We start from the raw sequence: 18,895 nt of genomic DNA on the forward strand, positions 1-18,895 counted from the left end.
CCTTCAGCAGCCCTGGTCCCCAGCACTCAGCCAATGGGCGGATCCGGGATGTGCAGGTTTCTGAAGTCCCATCCCAGCGGCAGCCCTGCCTTTCAGGTACCCAAACTCTGTAGAGCATGAGGTGGAGCCTCTGCCTCACCTTTCTTAGCATGGCTCCTCCTTTTCATCTGGCAGAGCCCTTGTTTCTGATAATGCTGTTTGCACCAAAAGGAGAAATGTTTTGATTCCTAATCGAGATGTTTACTCAGAAAACCTGCCAGGTCCTAAGCCCTGGAGAATGCCGGGTATATTTGTCACCTGGTGGCTGTGGCTGCGTGGGAGATGGAAGAAAACACAATTGCCACTCCTACACACAGGGACAGCCAAGGTTGCTGCCAGCAAGGCCTTCGGAGCACTCACCCTGCAGTGCTGATAGAAAACAAACCCTGGGGAGGCGATGGGGTGGAAAGAAGGGGAGGTGCCTGCCTGCTTTTCCTGCCGCTGCTCCTAGATGCTGCCCAGATGCCTCTGCAAAAACCACAACCTGATGCTTGTGCTTGGAGGGTGGAGTCTGAGCCAGTGGGGCCCCTGAGGGGACAGGGGGGACCTGGGGCTGGGAGTCCGCTAGATTGTGGGTGGAGCCACAGCAGAGTGAGGCAAGACCTAGCAGCACACCTTAGTCCTCACAGTAAGCCTCCTTCTCGGGGCTGCTCTGGATTTGGGGAAAAGCGAGTTTCTGGGGACGTGGGGATCAAGGCAGTGTGAAGGGCCGGAGTGAGGGAGGGAATGACAGGGCCAGTGGTGAGGGGTGGCCCAGGGTCTGCTCACCCTCCTTGCACTCCAGAGCCACACGTGACTCCAGGTTGTCCATCTGCATCTGGAGCCGCTTGAGTGTGAGGTCGTTTTCCCTAGACTTGCGCTTGTAGGCGATGAGGACAATGATGACAATGATAAGCAGGAGGCTGCCACCCGCCGCAATGCTGACGATGGCCGGCAGGGTCAGCAAGCTGTCAGCAAGGACGCTTACCGAGCCGGGAGAGAACACCATTCCGCCCACGTGGACCTGCGCACCATACACATACACACAGATACACACAGATGTGCATGGGGGCAGAGCTGTGCAGGCCACCACACCCTGACAGCGTGAGCAGGAAGCGATTTCCCGCCCTGGTGTCTGTCTCCTTCTTGTGCAAGTGTGACTGCCACGGTCTCAAGGTAGGATGCAGGAATGAGGAGATGTCAGGGTGTGAGTCAGGCAGCAGTGAGGTGGAAGGAAGAGCCTGCATGACAGACCCCACATGGGCTGCGAGCAGGGGAGGGAGAAACGGAGGGGCTCACTCACCATGACCTTGTGCTGCCCGGTGAGGTTGGGGGGTTCACAGAGCAGCTGCGTCTCGGACACAGTGACTGTGCATGGTGTCTCGCCGATCAGCACCGTGTAGTTGAGTTTGGCCCCTCCAGAGGCGGGAGGGCAGAGGTTTTTGCCCTGTAGAGAACAACAGTCAACAACAGGAAGAACTGACATGAGCACACAGACATGATTTACGCCTACTTCAAAAGAGATGAAGGAGCTAGAGGAACAGTGGCCAACAGTAGATGGCCTGGGGTGGGGTTCTAGAGAGAGCACCAAACAGCTGCCATGTACAGAGAAAGGGGACACAAGGAGGAGACACTAAAACTGGAGAAGACAGAGTAAGAAGCAGGGGAAACAAAAAACTTAACAAGGATATTAGGATGAGGGTATATGGGATTGAAGTGGAAGAGTTGGGCAATGACACTCTTGGACAGATAGCACCAGGAGCCTTTGACTGACTGCCCAAGTAGCTGGCACAGAGGTGGCTTGTAAGACAAAACAGCTACCCTCGAGGCCCTGCTGAACTTAAGGTTTCCATAACTTCTGAGAACAAACAGGGAGAGCAGAAAGTGTCACTGAGAATTGAGCTGTATAGCACAGAGCTCAGCTGGTATCTATTAACAGCCTCCTCCTCCTCCTCTTCCTCCAGGAGATGGTACTCTGGGATCCGTGTTTGCAGGGGGGTAAAGTGGAGAGCAGCTGGGCAGGACAGGGGGCTGCTGTCCCACATCATGGCCCCTACCTTCAGGATGATGGGCGACCCTGGCTTCTGATCCAGGACACCTGTCGGGCTGAGCAGCTCGAAGGTCGGGTTGGGGTAGTAGGTGAACTTGGTGTCATTGTAAATCAGCAAGGACTGGACGTTGTTAAAGACGAACCCGAACTCATCAGGCCGCTCCACGGTGTCCAGGCCAGGGCGGTAATCAGTGGTCAGAGAGGGTGCCAAGCAGGTAAGGGTGGTTGCATTCACAACTTTACACACCTAGGGGCCCAGAGAGCAGAGTTCACATGGTAAGCTCCCAGGAGCAGAGGTGGTGTCCAGGGTCTACTTCCCACCCCTGCCATCTGGCTGGTCATCGCCGCTGGCTTGCACCTCTTTGTTCCATGGCAGGTCCTTAGGGAAAAGGGCAGTGGCATTTTCCTTACCTCAGGCTGGGGGAGTGCATCTGACCTCATTCATTCATGTACTCATCAACATTGAGTGCCTACTTTGTGCTGGGCACTGAGCTAGGAGTTGGGATTGCTGAGGGAAATAGTTGCAGGCTCAGGGAGCAGATGGGTGATTTAACCAGTATTATAGCCTGGTCTGTTGAAGGGCCTAGAGCATTATAGCTGCATAAAACTGTGAGATGCATGAATGGGTGGGAAACATGCCCTGGTGGGAAGGACTCAGGAATGTGTATGCGTGTGGGAGTGCGGGTGTGCTGACCTGGAGCAAGAAGAAAGGAATACCCTGTACTCTGAAGGATGAGTAGGCTTACCTAGCCAAACAGGGAGTGGGGACAAGTTCCAGACAGACAGAGGGGACACAGAGCAGTGGGGGAGGGGAGAGAAGGGGGGGTTGGAGGGGGAAGAGAGAGAGCAGGATGCAGTGTAGGTGAAGACGCTGTCTTGTGTGTAGTATGTTTGCAAAATAAACTGATGGCCAAAGAGGATCATGCAACTCGGCATGTCTGACTGAGGATTTCCTCTTCTCTAACCATGCGTCCAACCCTGGACTAGGCAGGAGATTGGAATTGACACTGAGCCTACCATGTCCCTTTTCTTGTGTAGACTTGGGCCTGCCATTTAAACTCCTAGCAGGCGTGGCCGTTGCTTATCACAATCTGTGTCATTTTCTCCCACTGGTTACTTCCAGGGCCGCCGGTAGTGGCAGGCAGACTGAGGAAACCACAGAAGGATCCAGCCTCCTGTCCCCTCTCCTCCTGGCTGCTGCTCATGCAGCTTGGCTTCAGCTCTGGGAGCCAGGGCATCCTGGAGCAGCCAACGGCATCTCCGAGAACTCAGGTCACCCAGCACAGGTTGTCCTAGCAGGCCGTGTGTGCAGGTCTGGCCAACCTACACACAATCTGGCTTCATGTTCACAAACAAGACCATGTGTGCAATGGCAGAGAAGCCGCCACTTGCGTAGAGATCGTGTCTGGAGATGCTGTCAAAGCGTCAAGTCCAAGTCTTAGCTTTCCCTTTCCTGCGAGAGCTGGGGAGTGGAAACAAAGCACTGGAGCATCGTGCTGCGGAAGCGGTGAGTACCTGTTTCCACCACTTTCACAAACACACAGCAGCAGCCCCTGTGACTTACTGGCCCCTTCCTGTTGCAGCTGGGGACACTGAGGCACAAGAAGAGCAAAAGGTGCAGTTCCGCCAGGGAGTGGGATCTGCAGATAAGATACCTGTCACCTCTCCAACCACCCTCCCAATTCTTCCTCCCACTCTTGCAGTTTTCCTAAACTAGGCTGCTCTATGAATAATCAAATCAGCCCCAAACAAGAGGCCTCTGTGTGCTTCCTGCCCTGTGCTGCTTCGGCACTTTGTCTGCCAAACATTTGTCTGGGCTTTGTGGCTTCACTCAGCCTTCCTTGCCACCCACTGAGGTTGCTCTGGAACCTAAAGCAAGGAGGGGAGGCCCAGGCTGAGGATGAGGGGGGCCCAGTGGATCCACCGTCCTGCACCAGCACAGGGCAGAGGTCATGAGCACCTGCCAGGCTGGGGGACATGTGGGACCATATACCCTTCCTGCCAGCCACTCACTGGTCCTCCAGGAGGTGGAGCTACATCTTGGTTCCTCAAAACACGGCCATGGTAGAGTGGGGCTGGGAGCAGGGCTAGGGAGACTCCTGCCTGGGCTGCTGTGGAGGCTTTGTGAGGGAAGAGGGCCCTCGGGGCTTGTACCAAGTCTTCTGATACATGGGAGCCTTCACCCAGTCTGCTCTTGCAAGGGTTCTGAGGACACAGCCTGCAGCCTTTGGGGAATCACCCTTCTGGATCACACACTCACTTTCCAAACTGCACTGTAGTACTTTCATGTGCTTTATTTTCTGTCTGTTGATATTTGATGCTTAGGGCTTTGCTGGCCAGGGAGAGCTTATTCATACAGGATTCTCAGAGATGGCAGTGGGCTGCCCTTCATGGCCGTGCCCAGCACACGCAAGCCAACGACCCAGCACCTCCTCACCTGGTTTCTGTGCGCTGCTCTGCTCACCTCAGGACTGGTGCCAGATGCCGAGGGATAGTGCTCATGCACAGAGTCCATTAAAATTGCTCAAACCAGCCAGTCCTAACCCCGCTGGCCCCACTGTGCCTACTGCTTCCTGTGGAGACCACAGGAGAGGCTCTGGCCATGCTCTCCTCCCCTCTGCCTCCTGTCTGCCTGCCACGCCCCCAGTCACTCCGTGGCATGGCACAGTGCCTTCTCTTGGAGTCCAACCTGTGAGGATCGACACCATACTCTGGCCTTGCCAAGTCTGAATAACATAAGAAAACTTGTACTTAAAGGCACGCACGTAATTTTCTTGGGCACTCTATCCTTTCTGGGTGTGAACTCATTGAACCATTCCTGAGCTCACCCTGCCTGAGGCACCGGCACTTGCGGAAGTGTGAGCTTCCGGGAGCACAGGGCGCCAGGGAGGTGGTGGGCCAGGTGCTCTTCCCACAGGCTGGGCTGTGCGCTGGGGAAGAGGCCTGTGCTCGCCTCACCTGCAGCACTGTGGCCACGGGGGCACTGCAGTGTGACACAGGCGGCCCCATGCCTTTGTCATGGTGCACATTCCAGCTCTCCAGCACTTCCCGTGGCCTAGTTATGAGGAGCATGGATGTCTGGGCTCAGACATGGCCCTGCTACCGGCTACCTTTGCAGTTTGCCCAGCCATGCAGTGAGCGGACTGACCTTTCTGGGTCCGACCTCCTAGCACACTGCCTTACTTTGTGTATGCTGGTGTTTCCCACAGGGCCTCGGCACCCTGGAGAAATGTTGAGGATAACAAGAGAGACACAACATCACTGTCCACATCCCCAGTGTAATCTCACCAATCCCCTGAAAGTCAGAACACTAACAATAGTGATTCCTGTGAAAAACAGTAATTGCCCAAATAGCCATCTTTTAGGCTAAATTAAAAATATAATAATGGTTCAGATAATACTGGCTGTGAAGAGCAAGATGAAGCCATTAGAACAAACTGAGAACTATACAAAACATAGCAGAGCTTGTGCTCCTGACTAAGAGGACTTTAAAATCTCACACACACAAAGAAAAAAAAAATCAATAGTGGAAAAAAAAAAATGAAATGACACAGCTCTGGAAAGAGAAATAAAAGAAAATGTTCAATTCGATCATCTCAGCAATTAGTTCCCGGCCAGGGCCAGTACCACCTGTGCTCAGTGATTAACATCATCGGAGCTGGCGAGTGGCTCGCGTGCTGCAGGCCTATAAGGCAGGCCTTCTACTGGTCACGTTTATAGTGGGGGCGCGCAGGATCAGAGAGGCTGAGCTCTTTGTGAACGTGCAGCTGACAGAGCAGAGGCGAGCTTGAGGGAAGTTTCTTCCACCCCCACACAGCCTCTCACGGGGCCTCAACGTGCCTGTGTTATAAACAGGGCCCATCTGCTGCTGCCTCTGCTCTGAGGACTCTGCTTGTACACCCTTGCTCTCTCGCTCTCTGACAACCAAGTACACGGTAATTATAACAGCCGTTATAAGGCTTAGGTATTGGGCACCGGACTTCCAGACTCAAGAGTTTTGGGCCAGTTTTCCCTTCCAGCATCCCGGCTTCCTGAGCCTAACTCGTAGCTCCTGGTATAGCAGGACATGCACAGGGAGTGGCTACTCACATTGACGGACTCTTTGCCATTAAACTTGACTCGGATCCGCGGCTCTTGGATGACATCCAGGTTGAAGCCTGTGATGGTCAGGGGTGTATGGCCACTGGGAACAAGCGAAGGCTGGGTTAGGTAAACCTCCAAACCCGGTGTGGTGAGCCTCGGCCCCTGGGATCCCTTTGCTGAGCCCCATGTCAGCTGCAGGGATGGTGGCCCAAGAGACAGCAGCCTCACTCCAGCCTCTGCCTCACCTGGTGATGCTCCACTCGGGCTCGACGCGCTGGACCCGAGGGTCATCTATGTACTCGAACTGCAGGCTGTTATCCACTCGGGCTCTGTCCACGCTCACTGAGACAGGGACTGGGCCCAGCCCGATGGATGATGGGGGAGAGACACACACAATTTCGTTCATTGACCTCCTGGGGGAGACAGCGTGAGTTTGAGAAGAAAGGCATGGGCAAGAGTGGTGTCTTCTGGCTTGAATAGGTCTTGCTTTATCTTGGTCTTAACCATCCAGCAGAAAAGTATAAAAATGAAATATAAGAAGTAAAGCCATGCTGTTATGTTGAGCTGTAGGGGACTCAGGTCAACAATTTCTGACATTGCCAGTCAAGCAGAAGACCCAATACTATTATGTACTGCTGGACTCTTTTAGAATATTTTGTTGAGTTAACACACCTATAATATTGAAAAGGCCCAAGGGTATGTCACAGGAACTGACTTGATGTTTTTCCCCTTTTTTATTAGTATATGTTCAGGATATCTAATAAAGACATTCGTCCACTGAGACAGACAGACAGACACACACACATACGCACACACACACACACCCGCAGCTTGATCCTTTTTACTTCCCCTTCTTCTCCCCTCCCTCCACCTCCCTCACCCACATCCTCTTCCCATCTGCTCAGAGTTTATCTCCCTGTTTGTGGCCCGCTGTTCTTTTGTGCTCCCTCTATGGCACACATCTGTTATCGGTGCCCTCTTTTCATTTGTGACTTGATCCTGGTTGGATTAGGGAGGAAACACATTGGGGAAGGGGCTGGAAAATAGAGGGCAGGCACAGAGCTCCGATCTTTGGATTTTTCTAGACTATGACTAATCAATGCTTAGTCTGGCCAGTTTGTCAGCAAATATGCATGGAGTACCTCATATGTTTAGTGATAAGCACCCAGTGCTTTTGTAGCATTTGTGGTACAAGACAGATTACCAGGCAGATGGCCCTGGGCACATGGGGTTCCCAGGCCTGGATTTTCACAATTTTCTCAGGAGTTTCTGCATTCCCAGGGTTCATGGGAGCAGCTGACAATTATAGCTGTTAATTATTTATGCCTAGGAGATGTCCTGAATGTGGTTCTGTGTGCTTATAGCACCTAGCCACCTAGCCTCTGTGTTTCTGTGCACCAGCATAGGTATTCAATCTGTGTTTGCTTCTCATGGTGATTGCAGGACTCCTGGTTGCCTTCTCCTCCTGGTAGTCTCATAGCCCTCACATCCAACGGCCTTGACAGGTACCTAGCCCCCAGCTCACAGAGGATGTCTGTTGACCAGTGAATGGTGTGCATATCCCACAATGGCCGGAACAGCATTTTGGCCCAAGTAACACAGAGGTGATGGGGCGGGTCTGCCCATGAACACGTGCACATGTCCCAGACACAGGCTTCTGGGTGGTCTTCAGGTTTATCTTACCCATAGAACTCGCAGGTCTGGTTGCCCAGGTACACAGCCACACTGCTCCCAGCACCAAGGTAATGGCCTGTGATGGTCACCATGGTGCCGCCGGACTCTGGCCCTCGGATGGGGTTCAGTGACAGCACTGAAGGGTTCTTTGGAAAGAAGCAGACACAGCTTAGGCTCAGAGCTGGACCTCAGGCTGGGAGGAGGGGAGATTCAAGCCAGAGGACACCACTCTTGCCCTTCCTTCATGGTGAGAGGGGAGGTACTTCTGCCCTGGGAAGCCCCAGATGCTTTCTGATTCCTTCCGGAGAGTCAGTCCAGGGAAGGCAGAAGGCCATGCACTGGAATTAATGAACTCTCAGGGGAGTCTTATGCTCGTAAAAGCGAGTGACACTGACTAATCTATCAATTAGTTTACAAATTGAGAACAATTTGAAAATGCTTCTCTATCTAAAGCTTGTCTTGATTTTTTTGGCACAAAATCTATAGGGCTGAAGAAAGCATCCCTGCCTAGACTGGGCTGTGGAGAAGCTGTGTCCTAAATGGCCTGAGTGCATGTATTCTGTCCCTCCCTGAGCAGGGCCCGTGATCAGTTGTCAGTACAGTAAGCATTTGATGTGGCTTCGATGCCCCTCGCTAGGCGGATGGCACACTGCTGGCTGGAACTTTTTAGGGGATGTGCTAGGTTGTAATATTAAACCTAAAGCTCAAAAGAAATGGCTTGCTCAGGGTTTGCCAAGCAGCTGTCCTACGTTAGAAGGGGGCTGCTTCTGCCTGGAGGGCAATGAAGTACATAGGGAGCTACCATGCACGTAGGAATTCTGGACTGCACTGAATTCTAGACCGCTGGTGGGACTAGGCAAGGCTCAGCCTTCGTGTGGATGTAGATTTGTTTACTTGGCAAGTGAGGCAGGTGGGCAGGATTGGCCCTAAAGCCCCTTCCAGCTCTGGCTTCTGCAGCTGCTCCCGAGTGACCCTCCCACATCTGGGGAGGAGACGCAGAACCTTGGTTCCACATAGGTCCTCATATGCTCCAATCTGAGCAGGAACTGTATGAGGTAAAGACAGATGCTAAGGGGAGAAGACAGGACCTGCAAAACCTGAAATAAGCAATAAAGTGCTTGAGAGAGAAGAGAATTCTGAGGCCTAATGATTTTTCAAAACTCTTAGCAAGGCTGGTTTGACCCCATCTGCTAGTGTGAACGCTTTTTAATGGAGTACTCAATGCGGCAATGTAGACAAGTATTAGGCCATGGAAGGAAGTTATTGATTCAGAATGAATTTAGTGACCACAGACTCCAGGGCCTCAGAAGTGAGTTATTGATTCAGTGTGAATTTAGCACCAACCCCGCAGAAAACTTCTGTGATGCCACTACCTGAAGGGGTGCTCTCAGACATGAGTGTGCGTATGTGTGCACACACGTACATGTGCTGACACACCGTGGCTCAGTCATGCACGCTTTTCCCAGTCCTGGGTGTGGAGGCATTGTCCTTACTCAGTTAGGGGGCTCCTCTGACCCCCATTTAAAATATGCTTGGCAGAAAAGACATATTTCATTAGGTCCCTGTGACCATGTGTCACATTGAAGGGACAAAGGGCAGCCCTGTCCATCACTATCTTGCATCCACTTTTGAAGAATGGTTCCCTCTGCTTTGCTTGGTTGAGAACTCTGGTCTTGGGCCTTCTGGGGATCTGGAGTCCAACACACCCCAGGAAGTCAGAGTCATCAGCAGTGAGGCCCCACATTCCCTTTCTGGGGCTCTGAAATGGATGGTAGGAAGCCCGGTCAAGCCCGACTTGGGAGAGTGGGGAAGACATATGTGCCATACTGGGTGCCAGCCACATCCTAGACCCAACACTCACCACAAAGGTGTACTGCTGGTGGGACTTGGTCATGAACTCTGGCTTGCACTCGCCGATGCAGAGGCGCACGGGCCCAGAGGTGGTCCCCACCAGGGCATGGCCCATCTCGCAGACGATCCTGAGGAGAGAGTAGACCTTGAGTAAGAGGTTACCAAGAGCTGCCATCACTGCCCTGCTTGCTCACTGGCCACACTGAACATCTCGTCACAGTTTGGCAAGAGTGCTGGTGTGGACCAAGAGCCAGTGTGGAACTGTGTGACCTTGGACAAAGCACTTTCTCTCCCTGGGCTTGAGTCTCATCTCTGCTGTGGGAGTTGGACTGGATCATAACTGAAGCCTCTGATTGTCTCTATGCCTCTGACACAGCATGTCACCTAATTCTGTGGCTGAGCTTGTAGTCCCCAGTGTCTGGTCTTGGGTCAGTTCCCAGTATTTGCAGCGTGAACTGAAGTTCAACAGTGGGAGGCAGGGGCAGCAATCTAACTGGTGTTCTCTCCTGACCTTCCTGAAAGGGCAGTGAGGGCCTAAATGTCAAACTGATTTGACTGTGGATGGTTTCCTGCAGTGAGTTTTAAGAAGGGGACAGATAATCTGTTGAGATAGTGAGACCAGCAAAGCCAGCACCCCCAGGAAAATGGGGGGAGTGCAGGCCTGCGGCCTTGGATGGGTGGAGGGAGGGAAGTGGAGGAGTTCATTAGGCTGCAGTGGACACTGTGCTCCCACTTAATCATGGCTGAGTGCATGAGGCTGGGAGGCTAGAGGGTGACAGTCCCTGGGGTGAAGTCATGCCTCCCGCTCACAGGCAGCCACAGTGGGTGGCCACGTTTTCCCCAGTGCAGCAGTCCAGATCGATACTGCTGGGTGTGTCTTCCCTGATGCTTGAGATGAGAGGCACAAGCACATGGAGGCATCGGCTGCTTTAGACACAGCAGCTGCTTGGAAAGACAGGGACTGAGGAAATCAGGTTCTTTCTTGGACCACCTGCCTGGAATTGCAGGGCCTGCGGAGGGAGGGTCCCACCAGGCACAGCGCAAGGGAGGCTGGGAATGCAGGGCAGGAAGGGTTTGCCTTGCCTCCCCATCCTGTTTAAGAGTTCTGAGCTCTCTGGTGGCCCTGGTAGGTTTGCTTAGTGGGGAGTCAGAAAAACAGCCCCCCTCCCCCCCGCTAATCCCCTGCATTATCCTGGCACGGTGGGAAAGATCCATGTTTAACCGAGCGATGCTATCTCAACAGCTTCTCTAGGAAGGAAGGTAACTAAACAGAGATTTCATTTCGATGTAATAAAATTTGCATTAAACAAATACGCTGTGTGCTCACACACACGGCACGCTGCTGGTCTCCCTCTCCTTCATAACAGTTAATCCCAAATAAGTACTTTCACTCCTGGCGAATATTTACTTAACATGCAATAACTGTCTTATTACGTTCAGCACGTTAGATGCCGGAAGAAAGCACTGGAAGAGATGCAGGAGTATTCTCCTCTCCTTTTCTCTATGAATAAATAAATTATGAGCAGACACAAACAGGAGAGTGATGATCAATTAGTGTTTGACATGTAAACGTCTCCTTGAGCCTCATTAGGGGAGCACTGGAGAACCTTAATCTAAGGTGTGACGCGTGGTTATTCTCATGCTGCTGCTTGGAGTAGTAATTGTCATCCTGTGCCCTGGGTGCCAGCCCCTGCTCTGACCTGGGGTCCCTGACATTCTCCTTTACTCTCAAGGAGCTCGCAAGGAGAGTGGATTATAGAAGAGGCAGAAGGAGATGAGCCTTTCCTCTTTCTGATTGGGCTGTGCTGCCGGGGACACTGTGGGTGTGGCCCTCCAGGAGCAGAAGAGGGAGAAGTCCTTGCCCAGGAGAATTCAAGAAGAGAAGAAATAGCAAAGCACACAAGGTCTGGGCCACCCTGGAAAATCCCAGGGCTGTCGGGAAAGGAGGACCTCCACAAGGCCCTGAGGGGGCTGCAGAGGCCTTGGGCTTCTTGGCAAACTGTCCTGAAGGCATTTTCTTGCTCAGGATTCAGGTTCCAAAAGCTAAGCTCTAGGGGCTGGGGAGATGGCTCGGTAGAATAAGAGCTTCCCAGGCAAGCGCAAAGGTCTGAGTTCAATCCCTGGTTCCGCCAAAAAAAAAAAAAAAAAAAAAAAAGGAGACAGAGTGCCCCTGGTTGAGTGGGCTGGAGGCAGGGCCCAGAGCTGGGCTGCTGGGAGCCTAGCAGCTGCCCACACTGCCCTCCTGGTGACGCTCGCTGAGCCCTTTGGGCTGAGGGCAGGAGGATGTGCTCAGCCATGGCCATGGCCCCAGAAAGATCTAAGTGGAGGTCTAAGCACAGATCACAGTCCTAAGGAAACTGAGCAGCAGAGCCTCACTGTCCTTCCTGCTGTTCTGGGGAGCCAGGGCCTCCAGGGAAGGGTTCAGAGGCCCAGAGCAGGTTTGCTGTGGGTGCTTTTTCTCTGAGCTTGGGGACAGGGGCAGCTAAAGGAAGATGCAAGTGACAAGAAAGGTCGTGGAGAGGACTGAGCATTGTGCCCCAGCTCATGCTGGGCCCGCATAATACAAGGAGCCACCTGAGACAGGAAGAGGGCCCTCCACCAGATGGGTTCATGCCACTCGGGCTCCGCTACTGGGGGTATCCAGTCTGAGCCCAAAGCTCATGCCTTGGACCACTCCAGGCTGCAGTGGACTTAAAAGGACACTCTGGCTGTCCTTCTGGAAGGGGACAGAGTGGGCATGGTGGCAATAATAGAGGCGAGAATGCGGGCAGATGGTGGTGGGGAAGATGAGGCTGGCTTCCTCCGCCCTGTGGCCCTGGGATCCTTACACGTTATTAGGAGGCAAGAGCTAGAGATGCCTATTTTTTCTTTGTAAAATGAGGAGATGGACAAAGCACCTGGCCAGCTTTGATATTTGAAGCCCCTTTGGAAAGGGGCTTTTGGAGCACATCTTTGCCCCTGGTAGGTTTCCTGGTAGAAAAGCAGTGGATTCCACACAGCCTCTGCTTCACCATTCTCAGGGTCATGGCCAAGGTCGTAGAGAAGATCTATTCTTACACACTTGTTTTCCAGATGAGACCTCCTAGGATGCAGGAGTACAGTGATTTGCTCAGAGCTCCTAGCTCATGAGCAGCTTGACCTCTAGTCTCCTGAACAAGCCCTGCGTCCTTGTCCCCTCCCACGCCATCTCCTGTAGACTTGCAGAGAGGATGCCTTTTTTCCTGTCATGGGAAACACATAGACCTAATGTGTATCTGGCTGTGTCTGAGGTCATCAGGAGTAGTAGGGGAGAGGTAGGGGTTCTGAGGATGTGAGTGGGGGGCACCTCACACAGAGCCCCCATCACAGGATAGCTGAGCAGCAGCTCTAACCTGCGTGCTGCTGCCCAGAGCTCGTCCTGTTCCTTGATCACGTGGCCCTCCACAGACCTGTGGGGTGCTGATTACAGCACTAAGCGGGGCCCTTTAACCAACATTAGCCTAATTGCTGAGTGATAGATGGCGCGGCACAAGCATATGGTGAATCATTCCCATGCCTGCTAATCCTGCCTGCGCCCGGGACCCTGCACTGAGCCCGTTTAGCCAAATTCATCTCTTGCAGACATCTGTAACGATGGTGCCTGCTGCTCACTGCCCAGGATGGAGGCTTTAATGATGTTAACAAACTCTGAAACCTCGAGAGCCATAATGAGCCTGGCACTGTTGGAAACCAGGGCTGCATCCAGTGAGGCTCAGGGTGCGTTGCTGTCTCCTGCCTGCAGTGGGCCAGAAGAGGAGATGCTCATGGCTTTCTAGAGTCACCACTGGCCCCAGCAAGGACCTAGGGGGGCTGTTCTCTAGCTCTGTGCATCCTCCCTTCTGGCATTTCTGCACAGTTTCTTCCTGTGGCTCAAGGTGAGGGGAGCACATTTGACTTCATAAACAGAGCTAAAATCCCTTACTTTTGTCTAGCACATTCGGTTGATGGGGGTCGGAGAGGCTGAACAGCTTGCTAAGGTCTCAGAGCTGGCCAGTAGATTAGTCAGGGCTAAAGCACAGCTCAATTCCAAATCTCATGAGACTTAGGTCCAGCTGCCCAGAAATTCACACTTTTCAGCTCAGACTGTGATCCCTCCCACCTCTCAGAACACGTGGGAGAATAGCCTGCATCCAGAGGCCAGCGCAGGTCCTGGAGGCCAGGTTGGACTTGGGGTCAGCCTGGCCCACTGCCTCGTGAGGTCTGGCCTTGCATGGGGCTGGTGCAGTCTGTCCGTCTGGCCATTGCAGGCTGGGCTGCTCTTGCCACAGCAGCTTTCCCTTCAGCTCCTGGCTCTGCACACTTCTTACATCACTTCCCTCCTCTCTCTGGTGTGTTTCCTAAGGGCCCGGCCAGTCTCTCCTCCAGGACTTGCTCCTTGCAGGGGTGAGGGTATTAGTAGGATCAGCACTGGAGGATGGGGAGCATCAGGTCAGCTCTTTTTCCTTCCTGTCTGTAGTCCCAGTTTTTCAAGCTTTGGAACCCAGACCTTCTGCCTCTGACCTTTCTTGGCCACACTTGAATCTTGGCTGGTGAGCCCCAAAGCCACATGAGGATGAGTCACAGAATGTTCAGGTTTCTCCATGCAGGACACTTGCCCCATGGCTTTGTGGGAGGGAAGAGTCCTGGACAAGGGTCAGGAGAGTTGTGACCCAGTTCTGCTTCAGCATGAACCGTGAAAGTCATTTCACCTCCCTGAATCCTTTGCTCTCTCCTGTTTGCAAAAGTGGCAAGAACAATAATTTACCTGTCAGACCACTAACCAATTAAAAATGAGATAGTGGATGAAAAAGTGTTCCTTGATCACGTGGCCCTCCACAGACCTGTGGGGTGCTGATTACAGCACTAAGCGGGGCCCTTTAACCTGTTAACTGAAAAGTGCTGATGACAGATAAGGGGATGTCAATTTCCAGTTGCTGTGGAAGGCTGGCTCTCGGGAGGTGGGGGAAGGGCTGAGGGCACAGGGCAGCAGGGTGCAGGGTGGGAAGTCCCTGCCCCAAAGCCAAACTATTAGTCCTGCTCTTCCTACCATGTGCAGAGTGAGCTGTGTCATCGGGCAGTTGGGGTGGCTTGACCAGACTTCACATGGCCTTGCCTTTGCTTTCCATTAGAAGGAAGCATCCTTCCTTCTACCCTCTTGCCCCAGCTGTGTGCCCACCCCTGCCCACAAACTCACAGTGCTCACTGCTGCCAAATGAGCACCCCAAATTGGAACGTATGTCACTCTCAGAGTCCCGTTTGCCTGTCCACCACTACGTGTCTATTTTCTAATTTCCAGCTGACATTTCCCTTAGTGAAATAAATGAATTTGCTCCTGCGGAGGCCCTGCTTGGATTAAGCTACTGTCAGAACCCCATGCACCAAACAAATTGTTGCCTGCAGCCCACCGTGCAGGCTGCATTCCAATGGGGGCTGGCAGGAGGGGCCTGGATGGTGGGAGAGGAGCCTGTGCTCACTGGGAAACTGGATCAATCACATTGTTGGGCAGAAGGCTGATGGAGGGGCAATGTGGCACCAGGGGCTCTGATGTCAGAGGAAGCAGGAAGCAGAGAACCAAATAGAACAGGATCAGCTGAGGTAGAGGTAGGCTGAGAGAGCACTTGGGAGGCTCCTGGGGCAGGTTCCAATGGGGAGCAGGTGATGGGAGGTGAATCCTCGATATATCGCAGAGAGGAACAGGGGAGGGTCTTCCCTCTGTATCCTTCTGCTCCCATGGGACCAGGACTGGCCAGGGGACTCACTGCTCAGCGATGATGTACTCCCCTGCGAGGGGCGCGCAGGGCACCCCAGCCACCTGCACATGGTGTGCGATCTCAGAGAAGTCCAGGCCCAGGTTCACGCCATGGATAGTCACTCGAGTCCCTCCTTCAGGTGGTCCAGACACTGTCAGAATCTGCAGGAGGGAAGTGGAATTAGCTAATCTAGTCAAGCCAGGCATGGAGCAGGAGGTAGGTCCGAGTTTAAGGATCTTAACAGATACTGGGCACCCCGGGTGACATATGTATGATTAACTTATCTAGGATCCTAAGGTCATCTTCTATTTTAACATGACTAACTTGGTTAAGTCATTCATTCATCATTCATAAATATTTAGAAAAACTTATCAGAAATAATCCTGGACCTCATGCAGAAAGCCATTGCTTAAGACCCCTCCAGTCATTAGTTGTCCGATCACAATCAAGTCACATAATCTCTCCACACTTCAGTTCTTAGTGGTGAAGAGACTATTAAGTCTACAAGCTGGCAGGGGGCTTGGGAGCCCCAAAGAGAAGGTGTGCTCGGGGCATTCTGCAAGCCAGAAGGGCTTTATAGTGGTGCCAGCGTTATTACTGCCGCTCCAGGGCGCTGGACCCTGTGGTGGGGTACAATGCTGAATGCACAGCAGGCTTGCCCTCAAGGAACTTGGAGTCAGGGCAGCTGAAATAACAAAGGCTCATAAGTAATGAGGATCCAAGGTCTAGGGCGATAAGACAGATAGAGAGGAAAACCCTGCGAGCTTGGAGTGGGATAGGATTAGGTGTAGCTGCAGGGTGATGATGTGTTTGCCTTTGTTTTGAAAGAAAAATGCTGTGACACATGCTAAGGCCAGGAAGAAATGACTAGAATTTACCAAATCTTTTCTGACTTCCCACGTTAGCAAGAATCATTTATTTATTCATTTTTAAGATCAGCCACCAAATGCTGGCTGCTTCATTTAGCTCTGACCCCACAGGAAGCAGGATGGAAGAATGGGGTTCTCCCAAGGTGTAAACTTTCATCTGGGAATGTATTAGGTTCTTGGAAAAATGCATTTCTTTGGGATTCAACAAATCTCAGTGAATTAATCCATACTTTGTGGCCTATGGTTACCCAAAGCAACAAAAACCCAGAGGTGGATTCCATCTTAGGCAAGAGAAGAACATCAACTTTCAGAAGGGGTGTCTTATGTATGCTAAGACCCTCAGTTTACAAGGCAAAGAATAAGAGCTACAGAAGGGAGGGATGGATCCATGGCTTCAAGAAATTACTAGAAAAATGCCCAGCATACTTCTCAGTGCAGCACAGTAAAGGCTGATGCAAGAGGGATGGACAGAGGAAAGGGGACCTGATGGAGACCAACCGCCCTTAGGGTCCCTAGATGGTGCCCCTGCAGCCCTGCCTCCTTGGCCGTCTCTCCCACTCAACCTTGTCCATGCTGGCTTAGGATGGGGAGGAAAGGTCAGTCCAGGTGGAAATTCTTCTCCTGCCTCCCAGAGGGCAGTGCTCTTTCCTCCCTGTGATGTGCATGTCCAGTTCTGCCACCATTCGAGCCACCGTTCTTTTCAGGGGGCCTTGGACAATGTTCCTGCCTCCCTGTTTGCCAGTAGAGCCCTCACTGGGGGCTCATTCACTCAGGCTATGGTTCTGATTTCCTTTCCTGGGAAGAAAATATCCCGCCTTATGAATAAAACTAAACAAGACGCGTGGAGTGAATCAAGGAGGCACAGGTAGGGAACTCAGATCCCTCTCTGTGGAGGCAGGAGATGGACAGTGTAGAGAGGAAAGAGCTGGCCTGAGGGACTGGAAGATCCAAGACTAAAAATACCCAACAATAGCACATCCTGGCCATTCTGCTCTCCCCTGGCACAGTTCCCGCCAGCCTTGGGCTCCTGGGCCTGGGAGGTGGACACCTGTCTGTAAGACACAGCAAAAGGCTCTCACCCAGCCATCCAGCAGGGCAGCAGCAGAGCTTTTGGGGCCAGCTTTCTTCAGCCAACCCGACTGAGCCCCTGGGGCTCCACATCCCCTCTTTCAGCCACCTGGATGCCCTGAACTCATCTACCCAAAGGAGCTGACGAAACTGTGGTGATTGGTTCCCTGGGCCTTCCCCCCACTTTTATTTTTAAAAATACATTCTTTTGCTCACTGCAGTTAATTACAGCCTTTCAGAAAAACTGAAATGAAATCTTTATGGGAAGCCTAAAAATATTTCCACCTTGCAGGTAGCATGTGGGGGACACAGTGCAGAGACACTGTGGTGCAGGCAGGGCCCACAGTCTTGCTCCTGACTGCTGCAATGTTGCTGCAAGTACTTACTCCCTCCCACCTGCACGCAGTGGGGGTGGGGCATCCAGGGCTGGGGTCAGGTTGCCAACATAGTCTGCCAGGAGCCCAGGTTGGCTGACTCTGTCTAGAGAAAGAACACCCTTTCCTCCCCCTTAAATTATGTGTGAGTGTGGCAACCTTGACACCAAGGCACGTGTCACAGAGATAGGTAGGTCTAGCAGGCAGCTGGGTCCTCTGGGGGCTTTCAACCAGATGAGGTGCTTGAGGGCGGTTGGTTTTCAGGAGAGGCTTCTTTCCTATGCTGTCGCCACCTTGTATAGGTAGCAAGAGAGTTTAGGGTGGGGGACAACGGAGCCACTGTCCTGCTTGTAGCGTACAAGGGGTTTGCGGTGCATAGGACTTTGCTTAGAGCAAAGCTGATGGGTGAAAGTCTGGCTTTCCAAATCATAGATGAGGTGCTGATTATTTGATTTGCAGGAGGAGGGCCTCCATTGCCGATGACTTCCAGGTCTGTACTGCTGGCTCGGACCCCTCTCCTGAGTTTGGATCATATATCCAATTGGTGCCGGACATCTCCACTTCCCCACTCGTGTCCCTCAGGTACCTCGAATTTTCCAGTGGCTAAAAAGTGAACTTGGGATTTTTCTTCCTCCCCCGCTCCAGCGGGGATTCTCTTTCCAGGTTAATGGACTCACAGATACTCTGCCCGGAGTCATGTATGCATTGTCAACTGCTTCTTTTCCTTGCCTACCATGTATCATTAATAAGGTCACCAGGCCCCACCGGTTCTTACTCTTGTGTGCCTGGAGTCTGTGTGTTCCAGAGCAGGGGTTCAGCCAAGCTCCATCTTCTCCTTCTGTCTGCCAGAGTCTCTATGTTTCTCCATGTAAATCTGACTTCTGCCCAGTTACCAGGGGAAGCCCATACTTGACCAAGTTACTAAGCATTTGTTCTGATGGCTGTGACTATTACCAAGGCAAAGTCCCTAATTCCTGGCCAGGCTTTTGTGGTCCTTAAGGTGCCTTCACTTCCTCAGCCACACCTTTCATTCTACAATCTGCCCTCTAGGTCCTCCCAGAGACAAGTGGTTCCTGTATATAAGATGCATGATAAAAATCACTGGACCGACTCTGCAGTGCCTCCCCCACCCCGCCCGCCAAGTAGGATTTTCTGCCGAGT

General features: G+C 52.5%; 1 protein-coding gene across 2 annotated transcripts in view; it reads right to left on the reverse strand.

The window, feature by feature from the left end:
* Plxna2 (plexin A2) overlaps positions 1 to 18,895 on the reverse strand; it is a 205,160-nt gene that overhangs the window by 17,121 nt on the left and 169,144 nt on the right. For both annotated transcript variants that reach the window (XM_004641153.3, XM_023701235.1), the window contains exons 13-20: positions 15,433 to 15,584; positions 9,687 to 9,804; positions 7,835 to 7,971; positions 6,397 to 6,564; positions 6,158 to 6,251; positions 2,076 to 2,315; positions 1,322 to 1,465; positions 808 to 1,042 (exon numbers count right to left, since the gene is read on the reverse strand). In XM_004641153.3, the coding sequence (XP_004641210.3) occupies positions 808 to 1,042; positions 1,322 to 1,465; positions 2,076 to 2,315; positions 6,158 to 6,251; positions 6,397 to 6,564; positions 7,835 to 7,971; positions 9,687 to 9,804; positions 15,433 to 15,584 (1,288 nt within the window). The remainder of the gene's footprint in view (positions 1 to 807; positions 1,043 to 1,321; positions 1,466 to 2,075; positions 2,316 to 6,157; positions 6,252 to 6,396; positions 6,565 to 7,834; positions 7,972 to 9,686; positions 9,805 to 15,432; positions 15,585 to 18,895) is intronic.

Source organism: Octodon degus, unplaced genomic scaffold (assembly GCF_000260255.1).
Source record: "Octodon degus isolate 3935 unplaced genomic scaffold, OctDeg1.0 scaffold00131, whole genome shotgun sequence".
Classification (NCBI taxonomy): Eukaryota; Metazoa; Chordata; class Mammalia; order Rodentia; family Octodontidae; genus Octodon; species Octodon degus.